At 47.5% G+C, this 27,657-nt stretch overlaps 1 protein-coding gene across 1 annotated transcript in view; it reads left to right on the top strand.

The window, feature by feature from the left end:
* The window catches only part of LOC143767732 (uncharacterized), a 99,379-nt gene that overhangs the window by 13,232 nt on the left and 58,490 nt on the right, over positions 1-27,657 (top strand). The window contains exons 2-6 of the mRNA XM_077256227.1: positions 11,722-11,871; positions 12,001-12,180; positions 12,264-12,387; positions 12,470-12,567; positions 12,766-12,856. Of these exons, the coding sequence (XP_077112342.1) occupies positions 11,794-11,871; positions 12,001-12,180; positions 12,264-12,387; positions 12,470-12,567; positions 12,766-12,856 (571 nt within the window). The 5' untranslated portion in view covers positions 11,722-11,793. The remainder of the gene's footprint in view (positions 1-11,721; positions 11,872-12,000; positions 12,181-12,263; positions 12,388-12,469; positions 12,568-12,765; positions 12,857-27,657) is intronic.

The following is a 27,657-nucleotide window of genomic DNA, read 5'->3' as shown; positions in this document are numbered from 1 at the left end:
CTTCTTGCGACCCTGTTGGCTATTTGCCATGAAATGCTTGATTGTTCGGTGATCACACTTCAAAAGCTTGGCAATTTCAAGACTGCTGCATCCCTCTGCAAGACACCTCCCAATTTTGGACTTTTCAGAGCCCGTCAAATCTCTCTTCTGACCCATTTTGCCAAAGGAAAGGAAGTTGCCTAATAATTAAGCACATCTTGTATAAGGTTTTGATGTCATTAAACAACACCCCTCCTCATTACAGAGATGCACATCACCTGATTTACTTAATTTGTAGTTCGCTCTCAAGCCTGAACAGCTTGGTGTAGGACAACATGTATAAAAAGTATCATGTGATCCAAAAAACAATTTGCTTAATAATTCTGCACGCAGTGTATATGCAGCGCCCCAGAGCCCTGGTCGTTGCAGTACTGTGGCTCCGCCGCTAAGGGGAGCTATGGTACGTCTGATGGCACTGAAGGAGTTCATCTGACCAGGTATCACAGACACCAATACATTTCACAGTCGGGCCTCCAGGGGGAGCTAAGGGTTCTATTCACTAGGCCACTCCTCACATACTGGTAAAACTGGGGGTCAGGCAGGAAGTTAGATCAGAAAGCTGACTGGGTTGGAACCAGGCAACACCTTGTGGCAGAGGGTGTTGTGGGGGAAGATTCGGTAGGGCCCCTGTCAGGGGTGGGATCCTGATAGAGGCCTGGCAACTTGAGAGAACGTCACGGGACCGTGCCTGCTCAGCATAGCGGCGGTGCCCAAGGAAGGACTAGAAGCGAGATAGATTGTGCCGAGTGAGAAACGAGATCAAAGCAACAAGGAGAATACCAGTAGGAGTCGTGCTGTGAGACCGAGGCAACATCCTACTGAGGCGCACAACCGGCGGCCGGAACGCCGAGGAAGTATTTATAAATCTAGCTTCAAGCAATACTTCAAACCAACGGCAGGACAGTCAGTCATAGGCGGGCTGTCTCACCTAAATCACCTACGAAGACATAGGGGGCAACCTGTGGAGAGGGGCGACTCTAGGGTCCCGGAAGAGCTCCGAGCCTACCCGTCATACGGGTGCCGTCCTAACCGTAACATCAGGAAGGGACGGAAGATTAGCAGAACATCATCTAATCGAGTTGTGAGGGAACTTAAGAAACAGACACAACAGTTGTGGGGACTTTCCGTAAGCACAGCAGGGAAGGACCGCAACACATAGCTCTAGTAGGAAGGCACAGATTTCCACCTGCAAAAAGAACTCTGGAGGTGCCATTGGACCGGCCGGACTTGAGCAGCCTGGTTATCCGGATTCCGGACTGAGGACCCAGAGATCTTCAGTAAAGAGGTAAAGAGACTGCAACCTGGTGTCCTCGTTATTTACTGCGACCGGCACTTCACAACTACATCATCATTCACCACTCTGTCACCGGACGTCTCCCACTGACTGGCAGGGCCACGGACCGGGCCTAGCCACCGTGACCACATACCCCCCGAACAGAGACTCTGAGGCCCGGCACTGGGTACCCCTCGGCCCTGCGGCAGTGGGGGCGCTCCATTTTGGCGTCACGAACAGGATCTACTTAAGCCTGAAGAATCAGGTCATGTGTGCCTTGGAACTGTGATTTATTGTGTTTGGACTGTGACTTATTGCAAAGACTGTGTATTGCCACTTGCCGCCAGAAGTTCCCGCCAAAACCGCCGCCATTGCAGCGCTGAGGAGAAGCGCAGGAGAAGAAGAAGGGCGTGGAGTGGGCGTAGACAAACTGGAGAGCGCGAAAGACAATGGCCGCCCAGTCTAAATATTTCTGCCCCTTGAGGATGTGTCCGTCAGCAGCCGAGATCCGCCTACTGATCCTCAATGGGGGGTGGAGCCAACGAAAGCGAAACCGCCCACGAAGGAGAGAGCGGGAAAAGGATCAGGAAGAAGAAGTCAGCGACATGGAGGACGCCATGGCGAGCCACCCGGAGCGGGAGCGTGGGGTCGGAGCCGAGGACTCCCCCAGCTACCCGGAGAGGCACCGCAGCCAGACCTCCACAGTTGACGCTGACCTCCTGCAGACCGGAGCGGACGGGCTGATCCACCAACTCCTGCAGATGGAGCTAAGCACTGAGGCCGGGTGGAAGAAGACCATCATCGGGAGCCTCACCAGACGCCTGTCGGCAGCCTCGCTTGGTCCGGATCAGGAAGGAAGGTCCAGCGCTCCGAAGCTGGAAAGCAAGGCCCTGCCGGAAAGCGAGATGCTGCAAGCAGAGATGACAACGCCGCAGCGCGAGGCCCTGCAACCAGTGCTACAGGCCGCAGTGGAGACGGAGCAGACCGGCACCGGAGGGACCGCATCTGAAGCAGGTATGAAGGACGACCCTGCCCTGACGACCGACACCACTCCAGTGACTGCTAGTGCCAAAGCTGCTGACTCCGTTCCAGTGACTGATCTTGCAGCAGCCGCTACCTCTGCTGCAGCAAATGCCCCTACTCAAGCTGCGCAGACCTCCATCGCTGCACCCGATTTAACCGTACATGCAAGACGGATTAACGGCATTTGTCCAGCACTGGGTGCAACCCTGGACCTCACTTTTCCCAGGCCAGGAAGGGTTAAGTGCCAGGTGCAGCCCTGGAAGCCGTCCAACTAAACCTCGGAAACCTGAAACTGTACATAGTTAACTGTTTGTTTCCCTGCTTTTTGCTACTTTAAACCCGACCTGGGTTATTCTTAAAGGGATCCCTTTGTTTACCCGGGATCCCTTCTTCTGCTTTTTGTTTTGTTTCCTGTTTATTCACCACTGAAATAACTGCTGGATCATGAACGATGCATGATACAAACTTCTTGTAAATAGTTTGCACCTTCTTAAAGGTGCTCCCTACTGGTTTTACTTAAAGAAGGACTCTTTGCGAAGATACCGCACCGGAGCCTTTGCTGAGTACGGACTGGTAGCCTGAGAAGATATGCTACCTCATAAAGACTTGGTCTCCTCTTAAAGGGGATGTTCATGTGTTGTACTTAAAAAGTGGTATTGCTTTAAACCAGTTAGCAATAATGTCTTGACAAAGAGAAAGTGATGATAATTCTTACATGTAAAACTTATATGTATCCAACTAGTTGATTGTAAGAAATGATTGATAATGTTGATAGAAGCATGGGGACAGAAAGTGAACCCGTACGGGGTTAGTTAGCGAGTCCTCTGAGGAGCCATATAGGGATGGCTCAGTGATTTCAAACTGAAAGTAATGTTATGTTCTATACTGTGTATAGTAGTTGAAAAGGCAGTAGGCCCGGGCTGAAAGGGGCGGTCCTGTATAGAAAGGAGAGGCAGTAGGCCTGGAGCAGTTAGGACAGGCGGTCCTGCAGATTTAACGAAGGAGAATGAAAGAGAAAGAGTTAATTGATATTATAATGTTTTATAAGTACCGTATTTTCCGGCGTATAAGACGACTGGGCGTATAAGACGACCCCCCAACTTTACCAGTTAAAATATAAAATCTTCTTAAAAGTCGGGGGTCTTCTTATACACCGTATGTCGTCTTATAGGGCCGGTGAATATGTGCCTTTTGGGGGGGGAGTGATCCTGATGATGACGAGGGGGCGTCTCACAGGAAAGTGAGTATCCCCCATTACCTTATCGTAGCGCTGCAGCGTGGGGGTCTCTGTGCTGGGAGCGGCGGCTGCTGTGCTGTGGTGCGGCGGCTCCTCTTCTGTGTGGGGCCTCTGTGCTGTGGTGCGGCGGCTCCTCTTCTGTGTGGGGCCTCTGTGCTGTGGGGTGGCGGCGGTGGCGTATCTTTATGCATTTGGGGCTCCTCCGGCATCTAAGCCCTGGAGGCCCCGCCGGCAACTCCATCGGTGCAATGCAGCGGCCATTTTCCCGGAGGCAGCTCAATAGGTGCGATGCGGTGGCCTCCAGGAAAATGGCCGCTGGGGGCTGCGCATGCTCAGATTCAGATCTCGTCCCGAAATCTTGGGACACGAGATCTGAATCTGAGCAGCGGCCATTTTCCCGGAGGCCACCACATTGCACCGATGGAGTTGCCGGCGCTGCCTCCAGGGCTTAAGGAGATGCCGGAGGAGCCCCAACTGCATAAAGATACGCCGCCGCCCCACAGCACAGAGGCCCCACACAGAAGAGGAGCCGCCGCACCACAGCACAGCCGCCGCCGCTCCCAGCACAGAGACCCCCACGCTGCAGCGCTACGATAAGGTAATGGGGATACTCACTTTCCTGTGAGACGCCCCCTCGTCATCAGGATCACTCCCCCCCCCACCCACCCACCATATACACCCGGCGTACAAGACGATTCCCGGCGTATAAGACGACCCCCGACTTTTAAGAAGATTTTCAGGGGTTAAAAAGTCGTCTTATACGCCGGAAAATACGGTAAGTCTTTAGTGGATAGGAAGTGTACGTCCTTAAAGACAAGTTAACTTATCGTTCAAAAGTTTGCACTGAGTAGAATACCCGGTTGGGTAACAGGAGTTATTTATAGCCTGTAATTTATAATGTTTAACCATGTTTGTAACGTTCAAGTGTCCTTACCTCCCATAAAGGGAAGCTCTGTTCAAATATGCTTATTGTTTTGCACTCACAAATATTGTATGTCTTTTTGCTAACCTGTATTGTTGTTTTCTTCCCAGTCCAGGAGTACTGGATTTAACCGGGGGGGAGTGCAGCGCCCCAGAGCCCTGGTCGTTGCAGTACTATGGCTCCGCCGCTAAGGGGAGCTATGGTACGTCTGATGGCACTGAAGGAGTTCATCTGACCAGGTATCACAGACACCAATACATTTCACAGTCGGGCCTCCAGGGGGAGCTAAGGGTTCTATTCACTAGGCCACTCCTCACATACTGGTAAAACTGGGGGTCAGGCAGGAAGTTAGATCAGAAAGCTGACTGGGTTGGAACCAGGCAACACCTTGTGGCAGAGGGTGTTGTGGGGGAAGATTCGGTAGGGCCCCTGTCAGGGGTGGGATCCTGACAGAGGCCTGGCAACTTGAGAGAACGTCACGGGACCGTGCCTGCTCAGCATAGCGGCGGTGCCCAAGGAAGGACTAGAAGCGAGATAGATTGTGCCGAGTGAGAAACGAGATCAAAGCAACAAGGAGAATACCAGTAGGAGTCGTGCTGTGAGACCGAGGCAACATCCTACTGAGGCGCACAACCGGCGGCCGGAACGCCGAGGAAGTATTTATAAATCTAGCTTCAAGCAATACTTCAAGCCAACGGCAGGACAGTCAGTCATAGGCGGGCTGTCTCACCTAAATCACCTACGAAGACATAGGGGGCAACCTGTGGAGAGGGGCGACTCTAGGGTCCCGGAAGAGCTCCGAGCCTACCCGTCATACGGGTGCCGTCCTAACCGTAACATCAGGGAGGGACAGAAGATTAGCAGAACATCATCTAATCGAGTTGTGAGGGAACTTAAGAAACAGACACAACAGTTGTGGGGACTTTCCGTAAGCACAGCAGGGAAGGACCGCAACACATAGCTCTAGTAGGAAGGCACAGATTTCCACCTGCAAAGAGAACTCTGGAGGTGCCATTGGACCGGCCGGACTTGCGCAGCCTGGTTATCCGGATTCCGGACTGAGGACCCAGAGATCTTCAGTAAAGAGGTAAAGAGACTGCAACCTGGTGTCCTCGTTATTTACTGCGACCGGCACTTCACAACTACATCATCATTCACCACTCTGTCACCGGACGTCTCCCACTGACTGGCAGGGCCACGGACCGGGCCTAGCCACCGTGACCACATACCCCCCGAACAGAGACTCTGAGGCCCGGCACCGGGTACCCCTCGGCCCTGCGGCAGTGGGGGCGCTCCATATACAGTATTTGATCCTGGACTTTAAGGCTATGTGCACACGTTCAGGAATTTTCGTGTTTTTTTTTTTCGCTATAAAAACACTATAAAACTGAAAAAAATGCACACATTAAGCATCCTATTATTAGAATGCATTCCGCATTTTTTGTGCACATGCTGTGTTTTTTTTCCACGGCGGAATCACATTCCGGAAAAAAATGCAGCATGTTCATTCTTTGTGCGGGGATTCCGCACACATAGGAATACATTGATCCCTTTACTTTCCGCATGTGGCTATGCCTACCATGTGGGAATTAAGCGGATGATGTGCGGTTGGTACCCAGGGTGGAGGAGACTCTCCTTCAGGCCCTTGGAACCATATAATTGTTAAAAAATAAATAAATAAAAAATGAAAATAAAAAATCATGATATTCTCACCTTCCGGCGTCCCCGGCAGTCTTCCCGCTCCTCACGATGCTCGCGTTCCCAAGGATGCTTTGCGGCAATGACCTGTGATGACGTGCAGTGCTACGTCATCTGGGGTCATTGCCGCTAGGCATTACTGGGAACGCGATGCATCGCGAGAAGCGGGAAGGCTGCGAGAGACGCCGGAAGGTGAGAATATCATGATTTTTTTATTATTTTTAACATTCTATCTTTTTACTATTGATGCTGCATAGGCAGCATCAAAAGTAAAAAGTTGTTCACCCTTGTCAAACACTATGTTTGACAAGTGTGACCAACCTGTCAATCAGTTTTCCAAGCGATGCTACAGATTGCTTGGAAAACGCTAGCATTCTGCAAGCTAATTACACTTGTAAAAAGCTAGTGTTTAGCGGGAAAATGCATGCCAATTCCGCATGCGTTTTTCCCGTGGCAGGGAGTTCCGGAATTGCCGCAGAAATTTCCGCGGCATTTCCGGACGTGTACACATAGCCTGAAAGTTGGCATAATTCCTGCTTCAAGTCAATCTGTCTTACAATTTATCTTTCCAGGTGACATCCTATGGTATCTCCTAATTTAATTTGCAGTAAATGCTTAGACTCATGAGTTGTTCCCAACATGTATGAAAAAAGTGGTTCGGGAGGTAGAGTTAAAGCTGGGGTCACACTAGCGATGAATACGGACGATTGCTATGTGATGAAACATAGCACTCGGACCAGTATTTATCTATGTGGGAGCTCCCATCGGCGTTTTTTTTTTTTCTCGACCGTTTTCAACGTGCGAGTGAAATCGCAGCATGCTGCGATTGTCACCGACACTCGTCCGAATCTCGGTTCACTCACACCCATATAAGTCTATGGGTGCGAGTGAGACAAAGCACATCCCTTAGATATCATCCGAGTGATGTGCAATATATGCTGACCAGGGGCGTAACTACCGCGGTCGCCGTTGCGACCGGGCCCAGCAGGTCAGGGGCCCGGCAGGTCAGAGCAGTGGCGTATCCGGGGGGCGGCCGGGGCATGTGCCCCGGGCGCAGCCAACAGTGGGCCGCCTGATGATGCGGCGGTCCAAGGAGGGGGTTGGCAGGCCCAGGGAGCGGGGGTGCTGTCTAATTATACTCGCCTACTCCTGGCGCGGTCCCTGCAGGTCCCTGGCTGCCCGGCGCCCCGGCTTCTTCCTGTACTGAGCGGTCACATGGTACCGCTCATTACAGTACTGAATATGCGGCTCCACCTCCCATAGGGGTGGAGCCGCATATTCATTACTGTAATGAGCGGTAACGGTAACTGCTCAGTACAGGAAGAAGCAGCAGCGCCGGGGAAGCAGGGACTGCACCACGCCAGGAGCAGGTGAGTATAACGGGGAGGGGAGCCCAGCACTGCGCGATATTCACCTGTCCTCGTTCCAGCCACCGCTCTGTCTTCTGCAGTGATGCTGAGGTCAGAGGGCGCAGTGACATAGTTAGTGCACGCCTCTGCCTGAGCGTCAGTGCGGAGGAGGCGGAAGATGGAGCGGCCAGCGGCGGCTGGAACAAGGAGCGGTGAATATTGAAAGTGCCGAGGGCCTGAGCGACAGAGAGGTGAGTATGTGGTTTTTGGTTTTTTTTTATCGCAGCAACAGCATATGGGGCAAGTGTCTGTATGGGGTCATAACGTTTGTGCAGCACTATATGGGGGCCATAATGTTTGTGCAGCACTGTATGGGGGCCATAATGTTTGTGCAGCACTATATGGGGGCCATAATGTTTGTGCAGCACTACACTGTGTTCCAAATTATTATGCAAATAATATTTCCTCATATTTTCTCTAAATTACCTATCTGAATTGCAGTCATTGTTATTTTCCAGTCATCTACTATTCTAGTATAATTGCAATGTTTTTGGAAAAAACTGCCCATGAAAACAGTATCTTTTAAAAAAAAATAAACACTCAAAATGCATGTTCCAAATTATTATGCACAGCAGAGTTTTCAACCTTTTTTTTTATTTTGAACAAAAAAATGGTCAATTGTGAAGTTATAAGCATTATCAGCTTATTACAAAATGAAATCAAACAGTTTTCAAGTGAAAACTTTATTCTAGGTGATGTTACATTTGCACGTAGGACCTCTTGTTCGAAATAAGCTTCTGAACTCTCTCGTCCATTGAATTTCAGTTTTTGGATGGTTTCTGCTTCAATTGTTTTGCATGTGGACAGAATACCCTCCCAGAGCTGTTGCTTAGATGTGAACTGCCTCCCGCCATCATAGATACTCCTTTTGATGATGCTCCAGAGGTTCTCAATGGGGTTGAGGTCAGGGGAAGATGGTGGCCACACCATGAGTTTGTCCTCTTTTATGCCCATAGCAGCCAGAGATGCAGATGTGTTTTTTGCAGCATGAGACATTATCATGTATGAAAATGATCTTGCTGCGGAAAGCACGGTTCTTCCTCTTGAACCATGGCAGGAAGTGTTGTTTTAGAAACTCCACATAGATTATGGAGTTCATCTTTACCCCTTCAGGGATCATAAAGGGGCCGACAATCTCTCTCCCCATGATTCCAGCCCAAAACATTACTCCACCTCCTCCTTGCTGGCGCCTTAGCTGTGTTTTCATGGGGTGTCCATCCTCCACTCCATCCATCTGGACCATCGAGCGTTGCACGGCACTCATCGGTGAACAAAACAGTTTGGAAGTCAGTCTTCATGTATCGTTTGGCCCACTGGAGCCGTTTCTGCTTGTTGCAGTGGATAGAGGTGGTCGATAGGATGGCTTACGCACAGCTGCAAACCTCTGAAGGACCCTGCATCTTGTTGTTCTGGGGACGTTGGAGGCACCAGCAGCTTCAAAAACTTGACTGATGCTATGACAAGGCATTTTTGCAGCTTCTCTATTAACCTTATGCAATTGCCTGTTGGAAAGAGTCCTCAATTTTTCCTTATCAGCACACACACGTGTGTGCTGGGAATCAGCTACATACTTTTTGATTGTGCGATGATCACGATGAAGTGTCTTGGCAATGTTGATTGTAGTCATGCCTTGACCTAAATACAAAAAAACACCAGAAAACAGGCAGAGATGCTTACCTGTTCAAGGCCTCCAACAATTGCACTAACCAGGGTGCACCAGGCCCAAGTAAAGATAGCAAAAACACAGGTGCAAATAATACCTATGCAGCCAACCTACAATCAGGAATTGGCTGCTTGGAGCACCCGTGCACAAAAATAGTCTGTATGTGGCATGTTCACACAGGAATGCAAAATATATGGTGCAAAGCCTATTAATGACGCCATATATATAGTGGGCTAACCATGGTGCATCCTGTGTGAACAGAGGCCACAGTGTACAGAGCCATCTAGGGCCCAGCCGCACCCTGGAAAAATGTACAGTGCACCAAAAACATAACAATGTATGCAAGGTATTGGTTGATATTATGGCCACAATATTGAAGCTGCCAACCCACGTCAAGGGTCCTTGTATCTTGGCAGTCCTAATCTAAAAAAAAAAAAAAAAAAAAAAGCACGGGTGCTCCAAGCAGCCAATTCCTCATTGTAGGTTGGCTGCATAGGTATTATTTGCACCTGTGTTTTTGCTATCTTTACTTGGGCCTGGTGCACCCTGGTTAGTGCAATTGTTGGAGGCCTTGAACAGGTAAGCATCTCTGCCTGTTTTCTGGTGTTTTTTTGTTTAGTATAGTGGAGGTTTTTCCTCCAATGGTGTTTTTTTTTTTTTTTTTTTTTTTTAAGATTAGGACTGCCAAGATACAAGGACCCTTGACGTGGGTTGGCAGCTTCAATATTGTGGCCATAATATCAACCAATACCTTGCATACATTGTTATGTTTTTGGTGCACTGTACATTTTTCCAGGGTGCGGCTGGGCCCTAGATGGCTCTGTACACTGTGGCCTCTGTTCACACAGGATGCACCATGGTTAGCCCGCTATATATATGGCGTCATTAATAGGCTTTGCACCATATATTTTGCATTCCTGTGTGAACATGCCACATACAGACTATTTTTGTGCACGGGTGCTCCAAGCAGCCAATTCCTGATTGTAGGTTGGCTGCATCGGTATTATTTGCACCTGTGTTTTTGCTATCTTTACTTGGGCCTGGTGCACCCTGGTTAGTGCAATTGTTGGAGGCCTTGAACAGGTAAGCATCTCTGCCTGTTTTCTGGTGTTTTTTTGTTTAGTATAGTGGAGGTTTTTCCTCCAATGGGGTTTTTTTTTTTTTCTTGACCTAAATACTCCACAATTTGTTTCTTCTCAGCAGCCGACACATCCTTTTTCTTTCCCATTTTGGCAAAAAATGTAGGCTGCTTAATAATGTGGAACAGCCTTCCTAAGTAGTTTTGCCTTTATTTGGATGCACCTGCCAAACTAATTTGCACAGGTATCTGCAATTGCTTTCAGTGATATAAAGAGCCCTGACACACATCACCATCAATGAGTTTAAATGACAAACAAAAAAATTCTAACCTTATCACTCCTAAACTCTATGTGCATAATAATTTGGAACACAGTGTATATGGGGCCATAACATTTGTGCAGCACTATAATGGGACAAGTGTCCATATGGAGCATCTTATGGGGCCATAATCAACGTTTCTGCAGCATTATATTGGGCAAATGTGTCAATGGAGCATCTTATGGGGCCATTATTAACCTTTATGCAGCATTATATGGGGCATATTTTAATATGGAGCATCTTATGGGCCCATCATGAACTGTATGGAGCATTATTTGGGGCTCCTGATTCAATACGGATATTCAAAAACACTTAACCTACTGATGTCTCAATTAATTTTACTTTTATTGGTGTCTATTTTAACATTATGGAGATTCAGGAATGTACCTTGGCTTGGTCATACAGTTTCAATAGAGTTAAGGCTCAAATGGGGGAGGTTTTGGGGGGGGTTGGCCCATTTGAAAGTTCGCACTGGGGCCCATAACTTTGTAGTTACGCCACTGACGCTGACCCCGGCATTGGAGGAGATGGAGAAATTTATTTCTCCGCCTCCTCCTCAGCTGTGCTCCAAATGTCTGTCAAATGTGCGAGAGGCTCGGAGCACAGTAGCATGACTCTCGGCTCCCACTTGCAGCAGAGCAGGAACAGAGGGGTCCTTAGCATATCGCATCAGATGCCATACGCTAGTCTGACACCGGCCTAAAGGTGACAAACTGACATTACTATTTGACCACCACTCACCAGGCGATTTAAAGTTAAACTTTTGTTTGGCAATGTTCTCATATTACGTCCATTTTGCCTATTATGATTTTCAGATGTGACCTATAATCCTAAATTGAGTTGTAATGAAACACATCCAGACTCAGGTCAGCCTGCCTACGTCCTTATGTTCATCCTTTTGTTCAGATGTTTCCTCATTCCTTGAATCAGCATGTCTTTATTTTACACTAAATAGCGTAAAATAAATCTTATTATCTTATTTCCCTTATTATCTCCAGTAATTGTATTATTACACAGGATTTTTATGATGTTACATCGGCTCATCTTCTTCTCATTCAGGTCTCTACAATATCAGATCCTCTCAGTGAAGATCTTCCATATAAAATAATTTTTCTGATTTACCCATCAAAGATGGATATGGACAGAGACAAGATGGCGGAGAGGATATTAAACCTCACCCTAGAGATCCTCTTCCGGCTTACTGGAGAGGTGAGAGATTCTGATGACGTCACATTACATCATTCTTATCTATGGGAATAACAGATGGACAGAACTGGAGAGGTGAGGACTCTGGAAATGTCTGTAGTGAGATTTATTATTGTGTCTCTCCATAACCAGGATTACACAGTAGTAAAGAAGACCTCTAGTGAGCGCTGTCAGGACCCTGTGTCTGAGGGATGGGGAAGACCCCTGAGCCCAATCACGGGGCCTCCACCTCACCCCCTGATACATGAGGACATCAATGACCAGAAGATCCTAGATCTCACATACAAGATGATTGAGCGGCTGACTGGAGAGGTGACACTGCTGGGAATGCTGGGACATTATACAGTAATGCTATGAAGGGATCGGGTAGATGACGGTATCATTGTATGTGTCAGGTTCCTATAAGGTGTCAGGATGTCGCCGTCTATTTCTCCATGGAGGAGTGGGAGTATTTAGAAGGACACAAAAATCTGTACAAGGACATCATGATGGAAGTTCCCAAGCCCCTCACATCACCAGGTAATAGACAGGACTAAATATACACTGCCTATAATTATCTGTATGCAAAAAATGATTCAGTCCCTGTATGTGTTTCCTCCAGATCTAGCCAGTAAGAGGACAACACCAGAGAGATGTCCCTGTCCTCTTCTTCCACAGGACTGTAAACAAGAAGATCCCAATGTTCCTCAGGATCATCAGGTAGATGGAGTGAAAGTGTCATGAGATCTCCCCTATGATGTGTAGACGCCGGTGAAGGTCTTGTGTTCAGTCTTGTTTTATCCACCAGTATTATATGTTTTATACTTGTTTAATGAGAACGGTGGAGATGGCAGGAATAGAGCTGATCATAGATGTGACTTCTCCATCTGTCTGTGACTTTTACAATATTTGTTTCAGGGTGAAGATCTGACCCATATTAATACTACAGAGACATATGTGAGGGGTGATGAGCAGTGTAAAGAGGAGATTCCTACATATGACTACCCAGGTGAGTAGTAATGATAAGCAATTTTTTTCAGAAAACGATCGCCAAGCATCAATTCACACATTCGGATTCATGATCGGAAACACGAGCAAAATTTTATAAAATAGGGAAAAATCAGAAACATTTTGTTGAAAATACTTTTGTGGCAATCTACAAATTTTCCTGCAATTTTCAACTCTTTTGCAGCCATAATGGTGGTGTATCATGAGCGTGGGGCACGTGTTTGAGGGAAGGAGGTTTGCAGAGCTCAGAGGCGCAGCGTGCTTGTAAAAAGTATTTTTCTCAGTCCCCCATGACAGCTCCACGGAGAGAGGGGATCCGCCCTTCAGTGACAGGAAACCTATAGTTAAAAGGGCGGTACCTCTCCCTCGCATCAGTTGGTTTCTTGTTCCTGACGGGGAACCTTCAGTACGGTACCTGCATGAAGACTGCGTCTGATGAAGATAGGGAACGGGGCTGGTCAGTCGAAATCTCCCCGCGAGGACGCTCCTGTCGCGGCTGGTCCCAGGTTCCAAGGCTGCCACGTCTGGAACCAATGGGTTCTTCAGGGTGAGCGGGGGGACTGCCACTGCTCCAAAAGGGAGATAGGGGCTTTCTGGACTCTGGGGAGCTCACATCTATCAGCACTCCTTCCGGAAGGTGCACAAAGATGGCTGCCCCTCTGGTAGTAGAACGGAGCTTCCGGGTCCCTGAGGCGCGCGCACGCACAATAAGAACTCTCCCTCACTGACGCGGTGCAGGAAGAGGCAGCCGGAAACGCTGGAGGGGCGAGAGATTTAAAAATGGGGAGAGTGCACACACTCTTGATGCACTCAGTCCCCTATGAGCCATGGAGGACGGCGACATCCAGCAAGAACTGGAACAGCAGCCTAGGCCATAGCACCAGCGCCACCAGAAGCAGCAAATGGAGATCCCTAAATACAAAGACAGGAGAGGTGGGTCCAGCAGCCACTCTACACAGCGCAGCAGATCTGCTGCAGTGAGCAACCCACCATCTTTGAATCTTCCTCCGATTCCCCCCTCCAGAACCGGTACCTGCGTCCACATCTGAATGGTGAATGATCATAGAGAAAGATCACTATTATAATTAGGTTCCTTCTCTTCCCTTACTAGGGAAAGAAGAGATAGGGGGAAAACAAAAAATAGGCGATGTCCTACCTATAACAAAGCTTTGCCGGTATCCTGGAACAAGAAGCTTTGTAATGCCTGCATTCAACATTGGTCCGTGTGCAATGCGTAGTTTTTGCACCTCCCATACGTCCGTAAAACTCTCTAGTGTGATGCAGGCCTAAAGCTTATGGGAAAACCTGGATAAAGTTCCTTTGTATCTCCAAAATAAAAGTGCAGGATGGGGCTTCAATTAGTAAAATACTTGAATTCCTACAAAAAGGTCTGGAACAAGGCTTAGCAGTCAGTACTTTAAAAGTACAGGTGGCGACCTTAGGTGCACTATACAATCAGGACATTGCAGTCAACCCATGGATAACAAGGTTCATTAAACCTCCAGCAAGATCTAAACCTCTAGTCACACAAAAGCTACTGTACCTTCATGGGATCTCAATCTAGTCCTGTCCGCTCTAACAGGTCCTCCATTTGAGCCCATAGAGACAATTCCCCTTAAGATCTTATTCTTAAAAACTATTCTCCTGGTAGCTATAACATCTGCACGAAGCGTAAGCGACATTGAAGCCCTATCTGCAACCCCTCCCCCTTTAACAAAGATCTTAGATAATAGGGTCATCCTTAAACCCGACCCGTCCTATTTACCCAAGGTAGAATCTGATTTTCTCAGATGTCCAAAGGTATCCCTTCCATCTTTTTGTCCAAATCCCAAAAAAATGAGAAAGAGAAAAAATTCCATACCTTAGACATTAGTCTGGTTCAATACCTAGAATCTACCCAGGGGTATAGGAAGGAAGGCTCTCTTTTTGTCTGCTTCCAGGGACCCAGGACGGTATTCAAAGCATCCAGGGGTACCTTGGCGAGGTGGATAAGGGATGCCATAGCCTTGGCTTAATCATCCACGGGGATTATTGTCCCGGATGGCTTAAAAGCTCATTCCACAAGGGCCATAGCAACCTCATGGGCTGAGAGGTCAGAGGTATCAATAGAACAAATCTGTAAAGCTGCCACCTGGTCATCACCATAAACCTTCTTCAAACACTGTAGATTAAATCTAGCCTCTGTTTTTGACTTGACCTTCAGGAGAAGGGTTCTTCAGGCCGTGGTCCCTCACTAAGCTTATAGTCTCTGCAAATCTCTCCGTGGTGCTGTCATGGGGGACTGAGAAAGTCGTAGTTACTCACCGATAGCAGTGTTTCTGAGAGACCATGACAGCACCCGCTTATTCCCTCCTGTCACGTCTGTGGTGAGCACCTCTTATTTTTTGAGTTGTGTATAGACACGGTGTATATTTTGCTAAACAAATATGATGTGCATATAATTTTCCTGTTGTCATTAACCTGGAGGTCCTCCGATGCTCTGCAACTGATGCGAGGGAGAGGTACCGCATCATCTTATCTGTAAGTTTCCTGTCCCTGAAGGGCAGATCCCCTCTCTCCGTGGTGCTGTCATGGACTCTGAGAAACACCATTATCGGTGCGTAACTATGACTTTTTTTCCCCTAACTTTGTGTGCACATTGCAGCTAGCCAGTTAGGGTGCAGAAAACATCCACAATGTCCTGACACAACGACTTGTGGCATTAGCTGCTGAAGTCATATGTCTTTCTCCATTTAGAGAGCGGACATCCTGTTTTAGCGGCATTTTGACACTGTAACAGAGAAGAGAGGCTGCTCCTGACGCTGGCAGTGTTAGCATCTAGTTTTTAGCTAGTCAGCTAGGCGGTTGTTTCTTACTCCTAGTGTAGCTCGGTAGTGTCCTGTACGGCTGTGAAATCGACCTTCTAAATATATATATATATATAGATAGATATAAAATGTATTATTATTTTTTTATTTTGCCATCACTGAGGTCCACAGACAAAGACAGCAGGTTGTGTGTTGTGCACTGCTTCTATTGTGCTCCCTGCACAAGTTTGATTCTAAATCTTATTTTTTTCACTAGCTAAATGTGAAACAGCATGCTATATCTCACCTTGTCATTTAGTGCTGTGGTGATATTGTTCTTTGATTTGAGCTGTTGTGTATGAAGAAATATTATTTTTGGGCTGTTGCTAGTGTGATTCGCCATGCCATATCTCACCTTGTTATGTGTTGGCGGTGAAATTCCACAGTGTGCATATTATTAATTTATAATATTATTTTTTTTTCTATTGCTTAATGTGATACAGCCCGCTGTATTCCACATTGTCATTTTGTGGCGGTGATATGAAGCTGTCTGCAGACCTCACACACATTAAAATATATATATATTTTTCTTTTGCTAAACTTGATGCAGCTAGCTTTATCCAACCTTTTCATTTACTGGCGTTGAAAATGTTCTGTGTGCAGAGCTGTTGCACATTATTTTTTTTTCTTTTTTTTTTTGCAAACGAGATACAGCAGCAGAGATCTGAGTTTGAAATTAGTTTTGAGTCTATCTTCATATTTGGCAACTAATTTCTCACGGGCATCTTTTTGCCTAGCTTGAGACGCACATCTGTTACACATATCTTCTGACGAGCATCAAATGCTCTCTGGTAATTGGTGTGGGTAAACGAATATTCTTTGTATGATGGATCCTGGATCTCATACCACCCATAGCCACCATGTTATTGATCCTGTTTATCCTGTCGTACGACGTTCCTGCCACCGTCATGCCCCTTTTTCTGCTCAGTTCATCTAACGACACGTCGGCCATTCCATTTTTCTCAAGCAAACTTTCCAGCAGGAACTGTAGGAAAGAGGATGTTCCAACGCCATGGACAATCCTCTAGATTATACAGGCCTCATCCACACTAAAAATATATTTTTTTATGTTACTAACGTGATACAGAAAGCGTGATCTCAGTTTTAAATTGTTTTGAGCATCTAGTCAATTGTATACAGGCCTCATCAAAAGGCCCCTAAAAATTTCATCAGTTACGAACGTCATACACTAGGGGACATCTCACTTTGAAATTTTTTTGCGCAGTTCTTCTTTGTCATGCAGGCCTTATCCACACTGAAATAATTCTTTCTTCTGTGAGTAAAGTGAGTCATCACGCCATATTTCAACTTATCATTTTGTGCGCTGAAATTCAGCTGTGTGCAGAGTAAAAAAATCAAATTTTTAGTTGCTAATAGTGTTCTTCTAGCACAATATTGGAGCAACATGACTGTGGAAAAAGCGAGGTCATGGTGGAAGGGGGATTAGACTTGGTGTTCGAGGTGTATGTGGGGTAGGTGTTAATGTTTCTGAAAACACTATTGAACCAACAACGTGATGTCCTATCCAAAGACAAATGACAACTTTTATTACTGGATGTTGAAGATGGGAATGAGGTATCATACAAAGTGCTTTTGATGAAGGTTCCAAACAGAATGTACTTGAAAAGATTTATTGTGAAGGTTTTAAAAAGTCTACGCATTTGGAGGTCACGCAGGACCACGTTATCAGGACATAAAACTAGGTTTCCAAGACTTGGTTTCTAGTGACATCTTGGTGTCTACTTCTTTAGTTCTCCATCCCCTGATGTCTAGTAGCTTAGTCCATCTTATGGTGTGTAGTGGATTATTTCTCCATCCCCATGCGCCCTGCAAGCCTTGGGGATTGCAAGACTTGTGTAGCAGCCTGAGCCCCGACTGCCCTGACAGCCACTAGAGTCACCCAGGGCCCTGTCATCGAGTTAACAAAGGTTTGGAGGGTTTGTGGATAATCTGCGCTGTTTGTATCCCATATAATAAATCCAAATCCAGACAAAGTACATGCAGTTAATCTTTATTTAGTCTACGCATTTTGAAGAACTGCAGACTTCTTCATCGGGGCAAGAATAAGGCTTTTCTTGTCCTGATTAAGTCTGTAGTACTTTGAAATGCGTAGACTAAATGAAGAATAACTGTTTTCTGTCTGGATTTGGATTTATTATATGTGATACCAGCAGAACAGATTACCACAAACCCTCCTTACCTGTGTTTTCCTGGTCTGAAGACCCCCTTGGACCTGCAGCAACTGGATGTATAAGTGATTGAAATGCTGTGTATACCAGGGCTGTGGAGTCAGTCATGGAGTTAGAGCCGATTTTGGTGGAGTTGGAGTAGATATAAAATAGACAAACTCTTGACTCCTAAAATATATAACAGGAAAGATATATATCTTGGTACCGTGTTAGCCAGTGGATAGAAAAATGAGTCCTCAGTGGTTGATACCTTTTAATGGCTAACTGAAAAGTTGGTAACAAATTGCAAGCTTTTGAGACTACTCAGGTCTCTTCATCAGGCATAGACTAAAAGAAATTCTGAGGAATCACATATTTATGCACAACACAGCACAGAAAAATGCCATAGACAAGACAGGTGACGTGAAGCAGGATTACCATTATGTGAGTGATAAACAGGTTATGTCCATAAATATTGGAGGTTCATAGATAAGGAATGTTTTATTGTCCTCTACTTGGGGTCTGGTTCTGTTATCATGACCCCACATGGTCTGAGGAGCAAATCCCTTAGTTAATGTAAAAGACATAAATCCATGCAACACATTCATTCCTGCACTGAGAGTGTCAAAGGTCATAATCAGCTTATATTCCCATACTCTACTGTCTCTCTTAGATTTGAAGTTACCTTTAAATATGGGTAATTTCATGTCCATAATGTTATGATTGGGGAGACAAAAATGTATTGTCACAGGTAGATCCATTCTTTTTTCTCTTATTGTATGGCGATGAGAGTTCATCCTTGTTCTCAGTTTCTGCCCTGTCTCCCCTACATACAGACCCCCAGTTGGACATTTAGTACAAATAATTAAGTACACCACATTAGAAGTGATGCAGCTGAAAGTACCTGGTATCTTGTAGTCCTGATGTGAATTGGGGATCTTTATCTTGTCCGTGGTCATTATAAATGGACAGGTTTTAAATTTTTTCTGGTTGCAAGGAAAGGTTCCTGCAGCTGTTGGAGAGGACAGCGAGCTTCTGACAATGATGCTTCTTAGATTTGGGGGCTGCCTAAAACACAGTAGTGGGGGGTCTGGAAAAATGGAGTCGGGCATCTTTTTGTAGTAAAGGTTGTAATTTCCATGCAGCTCCCCTTAGCACCTCCAGATTTGGATTGTAGGTGACCACTAGAGGCACCCAGTTGTTTTCTTCTTTAGCTTTGTAATGTAGCAGGTGATTCCTTGATATTCTGGTGGCTCTTGTAATCTGGTTTCCAATTATTCTTGGATGGTAACCTTGATTCAAAAAGGTCTTTCTGGGGCGTCCAAAGTGTTCATCTCTATCCAACATACCTTAAATTGGACAGTTTCTATCCAAAACACATAAAAAATTCTATTGTCTACAGCCAAGCCATCAGATACAATCGTATATGTTCCAACCCCATGGATAGAGATGAACACCTTGGTCGCCTCAGAAATACCTTGTTTCTAAATTCTCAAATTAGGATCTACAGTAATATGATTGATGAGGATATATATATATTTGTGTCTGTGTTCCGGAACATGATTCAGCACAAATATACTCCCTCCCTCCTCCTCTCTTCATAGACTTTGAAGAAATATGATGCAAAGCATTTAGTGAGCTGTACCCTGAGACAAGCCTGACATTGTAAAATATGTTGTTAGATAGTGTTACGCTGAACTTTCAAACTTTTATACTTTTCTGTCCTATTGACTTATGCAAAGATTTTTATTTCTATCCTAAATTATACAGTGCATGATTCCCTATTCTTGCAAGAATTTCAATATACCTTATTTTTTAGAGGACAAAATTATTTTGAGAGCGAATTTACATAATTACAAAATGTCTAAGCATCTTATGAAGTCCACTGTATTTGAGCATTTCACAGTGACTCAAGATAAAAAAAAATACATTTTGTGTGTCAGTGTATAAGTGACCCAGATGAAAACAAATGCTGTGATGCCAAAATCACTGCATACTCAGGCAGTGATATAAATGTTCCTTCAAGAGCTTCCAATCTTAAAAGACATTTGTAACACTGCCACCCAGAAGATTACAAAGCTGTGATTGTAATAGATCACAGCAGCACCAAGAAACCAGATCCCAGCACCTCCTCACCCGACAAAGGAGGAGGAAAGAGCATCTCGAACATCAGTTACAAGATATTTTGTAAGTGATAGTTACTGTTACTGTAAAAATGACAGCAGATGTTTAAAAGACAGCTCATCGAGCTTGTTGTGAAGGACAGTGTACAATTATCATTATTTGCACAACCAGATTTTACAGCTCTTAATGGAGAAATGGCCCGCAAACTTGGTGTTTATCGGTCATCCATGACAGCACTACGGAGAGAGGGGATCCGCCCTTCAGGAACAGGAAACCTACAGATACATAAGGGCGGCACCTCTCCCACGCATCAGTTGGTTTCCTGTTCCTGAGAGGACAGGATTCCCTTCAGATACGACTTCGTTTCTCCTATCAACACCCAGGCCGGCTGTCCGACCCAGGTAGTGAGGGGGTCTCCTACCTCGGGCAGTGCGGGTCCCTGGAAGCGCCACGGTGGGTCCGGGTAGGACTCCACGACAGTGAGAGGTGCAGTGTGGAGCGACGTCTGGAGGAGGTCCATCCTCAGTGGTCAGCAAGGTGAGTATGCCCCCCCGGGGTCCGCTCACCCTCCTGGGCCTCGGTCTTCCCCGCCTCTAGTCCCTGTCGGTGCGGTGTGGTGCGGCGCCCTGTGCGCTCCTTTTTGGTTGGCAGGCCGGGGGTCGGGCGCCGGCTTCTGCCGCTTTCGCCGCTGTGCTGCGGCCACGGGCGGCGGTGGTGTAGCGGCGGGCGGTTAGGGGGGCCGGCGACCCCGGCTTCCGGGTGCGTTCCTGAGCCCTCAGGCTGATACCGGAAGTGACGCACAGGGGGCGGGGCCAAAACCGGAAGTTGGACGCAGGCCGTTTTTTTTGCAAAAAACACCGCTGTCCTGCATGCGGTCGTGGCGGGGAGGGGGGGGCGGTTGGAGGCGGGGGTGTGGGGCACGGATTTGCAGGTGGAGGAAAAGATTCTGGCCACACACCTGCACATGTTCTGGATTTGGGGGTGGGCTATATATAGCCGAGCATAACGCTGCAGGGCTGCTTGTGAGCCCATCTGCAGCTATGGATGAGCCGGAAGCTGCCGTTGGTCTGCTGGAGCAGGAGCATTACAGATCCTCGGAGAAGTCCCATGCGAACCCCCAGCCGAAGGCCCGCGGACGCAGTAACCAGCCCGGTCGCAGATATAAACAGAAGGAACTGGACCGACCCCCCCAGTAATCCGGTACCTACTGCTACTGCCTGGGTAAGAGATCTTCGTGAATGTACCCTGATGCAGTCTTTTCCTATGTTTATTTCCGTAGGGGAAAAAAAGCGCTGGTAAAACAAAAAACAAGGAGTGCGCGCTATGCGCTTGCCCTTTGCCAGACGCCTACCCTAAAAGACTTTGTCAGTCATGTGTACGGCAGACGGTAGGAAATAAATTGATGGGAACTCTGATAGCGGTAGCGCCAGATAAATTACATAGCCTTTTTCTCCGCTCCCATAGGTGGCGGAAGAATCTCCTGATTTCACATCAAACCTTAGGGAGATGATCAGGAAGGAGGTGAAAGATTCCCTGAAATCCCTGTCCCGGGAGCCTTCCAAAAGAAGGGAACCTAGCGCCTCAGATTCGGATTCGTCCGCTGGCCCTAGTAGGGAGAATGAGTCAGATGCCTCTGTCTCCTCAGCGTCCTCTTCGGAAGAGGAGTCTAACCGGTTCTGTTTCCCATTGGACCAAATGGACAAACTAATTAAATCAGTTAGATCCACCATGGGGGTGGCTGATGAAAGGCCAGAACTCTCAGCACAGGACCTAATGTTTGGCGGTCTAGACCCTAAAAAACTTAGGTCTTTTCCGCTCAATGACAAGGTCCAGAACCTCATCAAAAGGGAATGGAAAAAAAACAGAGAAGAAAGGCTCTTTTCCACCTGCCTTTAAACGTAGATATCCCTTTGAGGACCCCATGGTGAACACATGGGATAAGGCGCCGAAATTGGACGCAGCGGTGTCTAAGGCGTCTAAAAAATCATCTATCCCCTTCGACGACATGGCTTCCCTAAAGGATCCTCTCGATAAGAAGGCTGACTCATTCTTTAAAGGGACATGGGAGATGTCGGCGGGTGCCCTGAGACCTGCTGTAGCCGCGACATGTGCAGCCAGATCGATGATGGTCTGGCTGGATCAGCTAGGGTCTAAGTTGGAAGGGGGTGTTTCCAGAGATTCTATGCTGAAATTCCTGCCAACAATTCAGAATGCCGCTGCCTTTCTCGCGGATGCATCTGCGGATTCGGCAAGAATGGCGGCTAGGGCGGCTTGACTATCAAACGCAGCACGCAGGGCCCTATGGCTGAAATGTTGGCCGGGTGACCTTCAATCCAGATCCCGTCTGTGCTCTATCCCATGCGAAGGGGAATACCTGTTTGGTCCAGTCCTAGACGAACTGCTGGAGAAAGCTGGAGACGAGAAGAAGAAGTTTCCCAATCTACCAACTACCTCTTACAGGCGTCCCTTCGCAGAGAAGAGATTCTTTCGGAGGAGACCAGCCAGAGACCAGAGCAGATGGGATGAGAAAAAGAAGAAAGGTACTGGATTTATGTTTGGAGGTGGAGGACGTCAGGAGCCATCCCGTGAGGTCAAAAAACCACCCCAATGACTAGTCGCCCCGGTGGGAGGTAGACTATCTGCCTTCTACCCGGCCTGGTCCAAAATCTCCAGTAGTGATTGGATTTTGGGGTTAATAGCTACGGGTCTGCAGCTAGAGTTCTCTTCTATCCCTCAGAACTTCTTCAGAATTACCCCTCTCAGGTCCTTTCCAGCAGAACAGGCGGCCCTGGAAGCAGAAGTTCATGACCTGCTCAATAAGAATGTCCTGTCAGAGGTTCCGGAAGGAGAACAGGGTAGAGGATTCTACTCTCCTCTATTCCTAATAAGTAAACCTGACGGCTCCTTCAGAACAATTATTAACCTTAGGGCTCTTAATAATTTCCTGACCGTTCAATCATTTAAGATGGAAACTATTAACACCGCAATAAAGCTGCTGTTTAAAAACTGCTTTATGGTAGTATTGGATTTGAAGGACGCCTATTACCATATCCCTATTTATGCAGGTCACCAACGATACTTGAGGGTGGCGGTAAGGTTGGAGGGGGTAATCAGACACTTCCAGTATAGGGCCCTCCCCTTTGGTATATCGGTCACCCCTCGAGCGTTTACCAAAGTTATGGCGGAAGTTATGGCACACCTGCATGAGTCCAACATTCTAATAATCCCCTACCTGGACGATCTCCTTATCGTAGGTAAAACAGCGGATCACTGTCTAGAACAGTTACATAAAGTGATGTCTGCACTGGAGCGTCTGGGGTGGATGCTAAATGTTAAAAAATCGCGCTTACAGCCCATGACGGTGCAGCGATTTTTTTTTTAGGCCTGACCCTGGATTCCCAGGTTCAGGAATGCCGGTTGCCTCAAGAGAAAATTGATCGCCTGCACCTTCAGGTGCTGAATGCCTCTAAAAACCGCACCATGTCCCTTAGAAGAGCCATGTTGCTGTTGGGTTCTCTCTCGTCCTGTATTCCAGCGGTCCGATGGGCCCAGTATCATACGAGGATACTTCAGGGCGAGGTGCTGTTACAACAAAAAAGGTTGGGGGGATGTCTGGAGAGCCTGATGACCCTATCCCAAGATGCTATTATGTCCCTCGGATGGTGGCTAGACCAAGAGAACCTGTCCATAGGGGTCCCCTGGGAATATAATGTAACTCGTATAGTCACCTCGGACGCTAGCCCTTCTGGGTGGGGGGCTCACATGGGGGATACATTGGTCCAGGGGCTTTGGGATCAGGATCAGATAGAAATGTCTTCCAACCTAAAGGAGTTAATGGCTGTGGAACAGGCAGTTAAATCACTCCTTGTCTATCTACAGGGCCACCACGTGCGGGTATTCTCGGACAATCGGGTCGCCGTGGCATACATAAATCACCAAGGCGGGACTCGTTCCAAATCCCTAATGTGCATAGCAGATCGTCTATTCCATCTAGCAGAGCAACATCTTCTCTCATTGACGGCTCTTCACATAAGAGGGGCAGAAAACACTACGGCGGATTTCTTAAGCCGCAACACATTGAGGCAGGGAGAGTGGTCCCTGAACGACTCCATCTTCAACCTCATCGTGGAAAGATGGGGTCAACCAGAGGTAGACCTGTTTGCCACAAAAGAAAACAGGAAAGTGGCACAATTCTGCTCTCTCAACCCCAGAGAAAATCCTCTGTCAGTAGACGCCCTCCTCATAGACTGGAACTTCAGGCTAGCCTACGCCTTTCCTCCCCTGTCTCTACTTCCTCTGGTGGTGAGGAAAATCAGGAAGGACAAAGCCACAGTGATAATAATTGCCCCCTTCTGGCCCAGAAGGACATGGTTTCCATGCCTGAGAGCTATGTCGATATCCGACCCATGGGTCTTGCCAGACATCCTGGATCTCCTATCCCAGGGCCCAGTCTACCATCCTCTGGCGGTTAACCTTCATCTGACGGCGTGGATTTTGAGCGGGCGCTGTTAAAGGATAGGGGGTTCTCTCCGGGCCTCATTAACACTCTGCTGAAGAGCAGAAAAATAATCACCACAAAGATTTATGTTAGGATCTGGAAGAGGTTCCTTCAAAACTCGGGGGTAATAGCTGGTCAGTCAATACCAATAGACCAGATTTTAGAATTATTACAGAAGGGGTTAGATATGGGGTTGTCCCCAAATACTCTTAAAGTACAGGTATCAGCCTTAGGGGCCCTCTTTGGCTGCAACATTGCTGAGAATCACTGGGTCAGCAGATTCATCAGAGCGACAAAACGGTCTAGGCCAATGGTGAAGAATAGGGTCATGCCATGGGACCTGAACCTAGTCCTCTCAGCCATGACAGAGGCTCCATTTGAGCCAATTGCATCAGCCTCTATTAAAAATGTATCCCTTAAAGTAGCCTTCCTGGTGGCCCTAACATCGGCGCGTAGGATAGGCGACATCCAAGCATTATCCAGGGTTCCCCCTTACATGCAGCTTAGGGATGATAGAGTGATACTATCCCCTAATCCAGCATATCTTCCTAAAGTAGTGTCCAGGTTCCACAGAACACAGGAAATAGTTCTTCCATCTTTCCTCCCCAATCCTACTAACGATAAGGAAAGGAAGCTACACACTTTAGATGTAAAAAGATGTATCCTGGAATATCTGGCAGTAACTGATCCCTGGAAGATAGATAACGCCCTATTCGTGTCCTATCAGGGTAGTAGGAAGGGTCACAGGGCATCAAAATCTACTTTAGCTAGATGGATTAGGGAGGCTATCTCGCTGGCATACATCTCAAAGGGCAAGCCGGCGCCTGAAGGTCTGAAAGCGCATTCCACTAGAGCTATGGCGGCTTCGTGGGCGGAAAGATTGGAGGTGTCGATCGACCAAATTTGTAAGGCTGCTACTTGGTCTTCCCCACATTCTATAACCATTATAGATTGAACTTGGGTGCCTCTTCTGACCTTTCTTTTGGTGTAAGGGTGCTGCAAGCTGTAGTCCCTCCCTAGTTAGTTACTCTCTGTAATTCTCTCCGTAGTGCTGTCATGGACGACCGATAAAGTCTTAGTTACTCACCGGTTAACTGTGTTTTTCGGAGTCCATGACAGCACCTGTACATACCCTCCCATCTTCTTAAGTTCTGGGTGTACACCTCTTCCTTTATTTATATAATTCACGGGTAGTGAATAGTTAGTTATTGTATCATTGTTTATTATGTATGCTATTAACCTTGGTGGTCCTCTTGTGCTCTGTAAACCAACTGATGCGTGGGAGAGGTGCCGCCCTTATGTATCTGTAGGTTTCCTGTTCCTGAAGGGCGGATCCCCTCTCTCCGTAGTGCTGTCATGGACTCCGAAAAACACCGTTAACCAGTGAGTAACTAAGACTTTCCCTGAAAAGAGAAAATATTAGAAAATTAGTAATTTGGAGAAGACCTTTGTTAGGTGTCGAGTTCCCGCCGCTGCACAGGGGGAATCTCGAACCATGTCCACTGCGGTCTCCCATTCATTCTTCTCCAGCCGCAGTGGAACCTGCTCAGCGGAGACGTCAGTCCCAGCGCCTGGCTCAGACAGATACTGGACGTTTGGTTACTGCTGCCCTTCCAGATTCATCCATTATAACCAGTACTGATCGGCGGTGAGCAGGTGCTCCTGGGACTAAGTCCTGCTTTTCTCCTTCTGAGCATGCCCAAGGGAAGACCTCTCACTGGAGGTCGGGGGTCACATGCTCAGGTCCTGTAACAGCTCCTATTGGTCCACTAGGAAGGTCCTGGAGAGCTACAACTATAAAAGGTTTGCATGGCCATGCGCTAGTATCCTTTGTGTTTGGCTGTTGCCAGTGGATACTCTACCACTCAGTTATATGTGGTGTGAGTCTGTTTAGCTTTGGGGCTGTACAGGCAGGCAGCTAGCATCAGCGGAGGCAATTAGCCTTGGCTTAGCATCTGGTTCCTTCATGTGTGCGGTTAGCACAGAAGAGTTCCAGAGCAAGCACAACCCTAGTTAGGGTATTATCTTCTGTGTACAGCGCGACTCTGTGAGGTAACAGAGCTCGCTTTCATTTCACACGTGGTGAAGTTTAACCCACGTGTGAGCTCAGTGTCCATCTGCCATTACTTTGCTGCAGGTATATCTGCAGGGCGGACTCCGGGCAGCGAACGCACCTCGTATCAATCTCTCTATTACTTGGTGCATTCCGCTAGCCCTAACAGTATACTAGCGCCAGGGTCTGGCTAGTAATGGCGGACGAACAGCAACTGCTGCGGTACATCCTGCAGCTGGAGGGCAGGTTGGCTGCTCTCGAGTGCACAACCTCAGCTGTGGATATTACTGCCGTAGCTGTTCAGGCTGCTAGCGTGGTGCAGCAAGTTTGTCCACTGCCACCCCTGTTCCGACCTTATCTTGCCTCCCGCTGCCAGATAAATACTCTGGTTATAGTAAATCTTGTAGGGGTTCCGTGAGCCAGTGTGCAATACACCTCGAGCTCCTGGCTGCACATTTTCCCACAGAGCGGGCAAAGGTGGGATGTATTATATCTCTCTTGTCGAACAGGGTGTTGGAGTGGGCTACACCTCTGTGGGAGTGTAGCGATCATGTGGTGCAGAGTGCTGTTCTTGAGCACTCTGAAACAGGTCTTCTTAGGACCTCGAGTCACCCATGATACGGCGCTCCAACTGTTGGCATTGACTCAGGGCTCGTCCATGGTCAGCCATTTTGCCGTCCACTTCCGGACTTTAGCATCTGAGCTGGAGTGGTCGGAAAAAGCCCTCATCCCTGTATTTTGGAGGGGGCTGGCTGACCATGTGATGGACGCTTTGGTCACAAGGGAGATTCCCGCCACACTGGAGGGGCTAATAGCTGTATCTACTCGCATAGATCTTCGTTTTAATGAACGAAGGTTGGAGCGAGCCCAGTGTAGGCAGAGGTGTCAGCTGGCTCCCACCTTCACCAAACTTTTGGAACCTCCGATCCAGGTGCCCGAGTCACATGAGGCCATGGGGGTGTCACGAGCGGGATCGAAGTCCCGGACCGCTCATGCACTCAACGTCTGTCATGTCTGCCGGCAGTCAGGACATCTTGTCTCCACATGTTTCCAGCGGTCGGGAAAAGTCAGCGTCTAGTGGTTGTAGGAGGAGGTACACTAGACACGGTGACG

Source organism: Ranitomeya variabilis, chromosome 4, assembly GCF_051348905.1.
Source record: "Ranitomeya variabilis isolate aRanVar5 chromosome 4, aRanVar5.hap1, whole genome shotgun sequence".
Classification (NCBI taxonomy): Eukaryota; Metazoa; Chordata; class Amphibia; order Anura; family Dendrobatidae; genus Ranitomeya; species Ranitomeya variabilis.
Note: the sequence above shows the minus strand (reverse complement) of the source record. Positions and strands in the feature narration are given on the sequence as shown.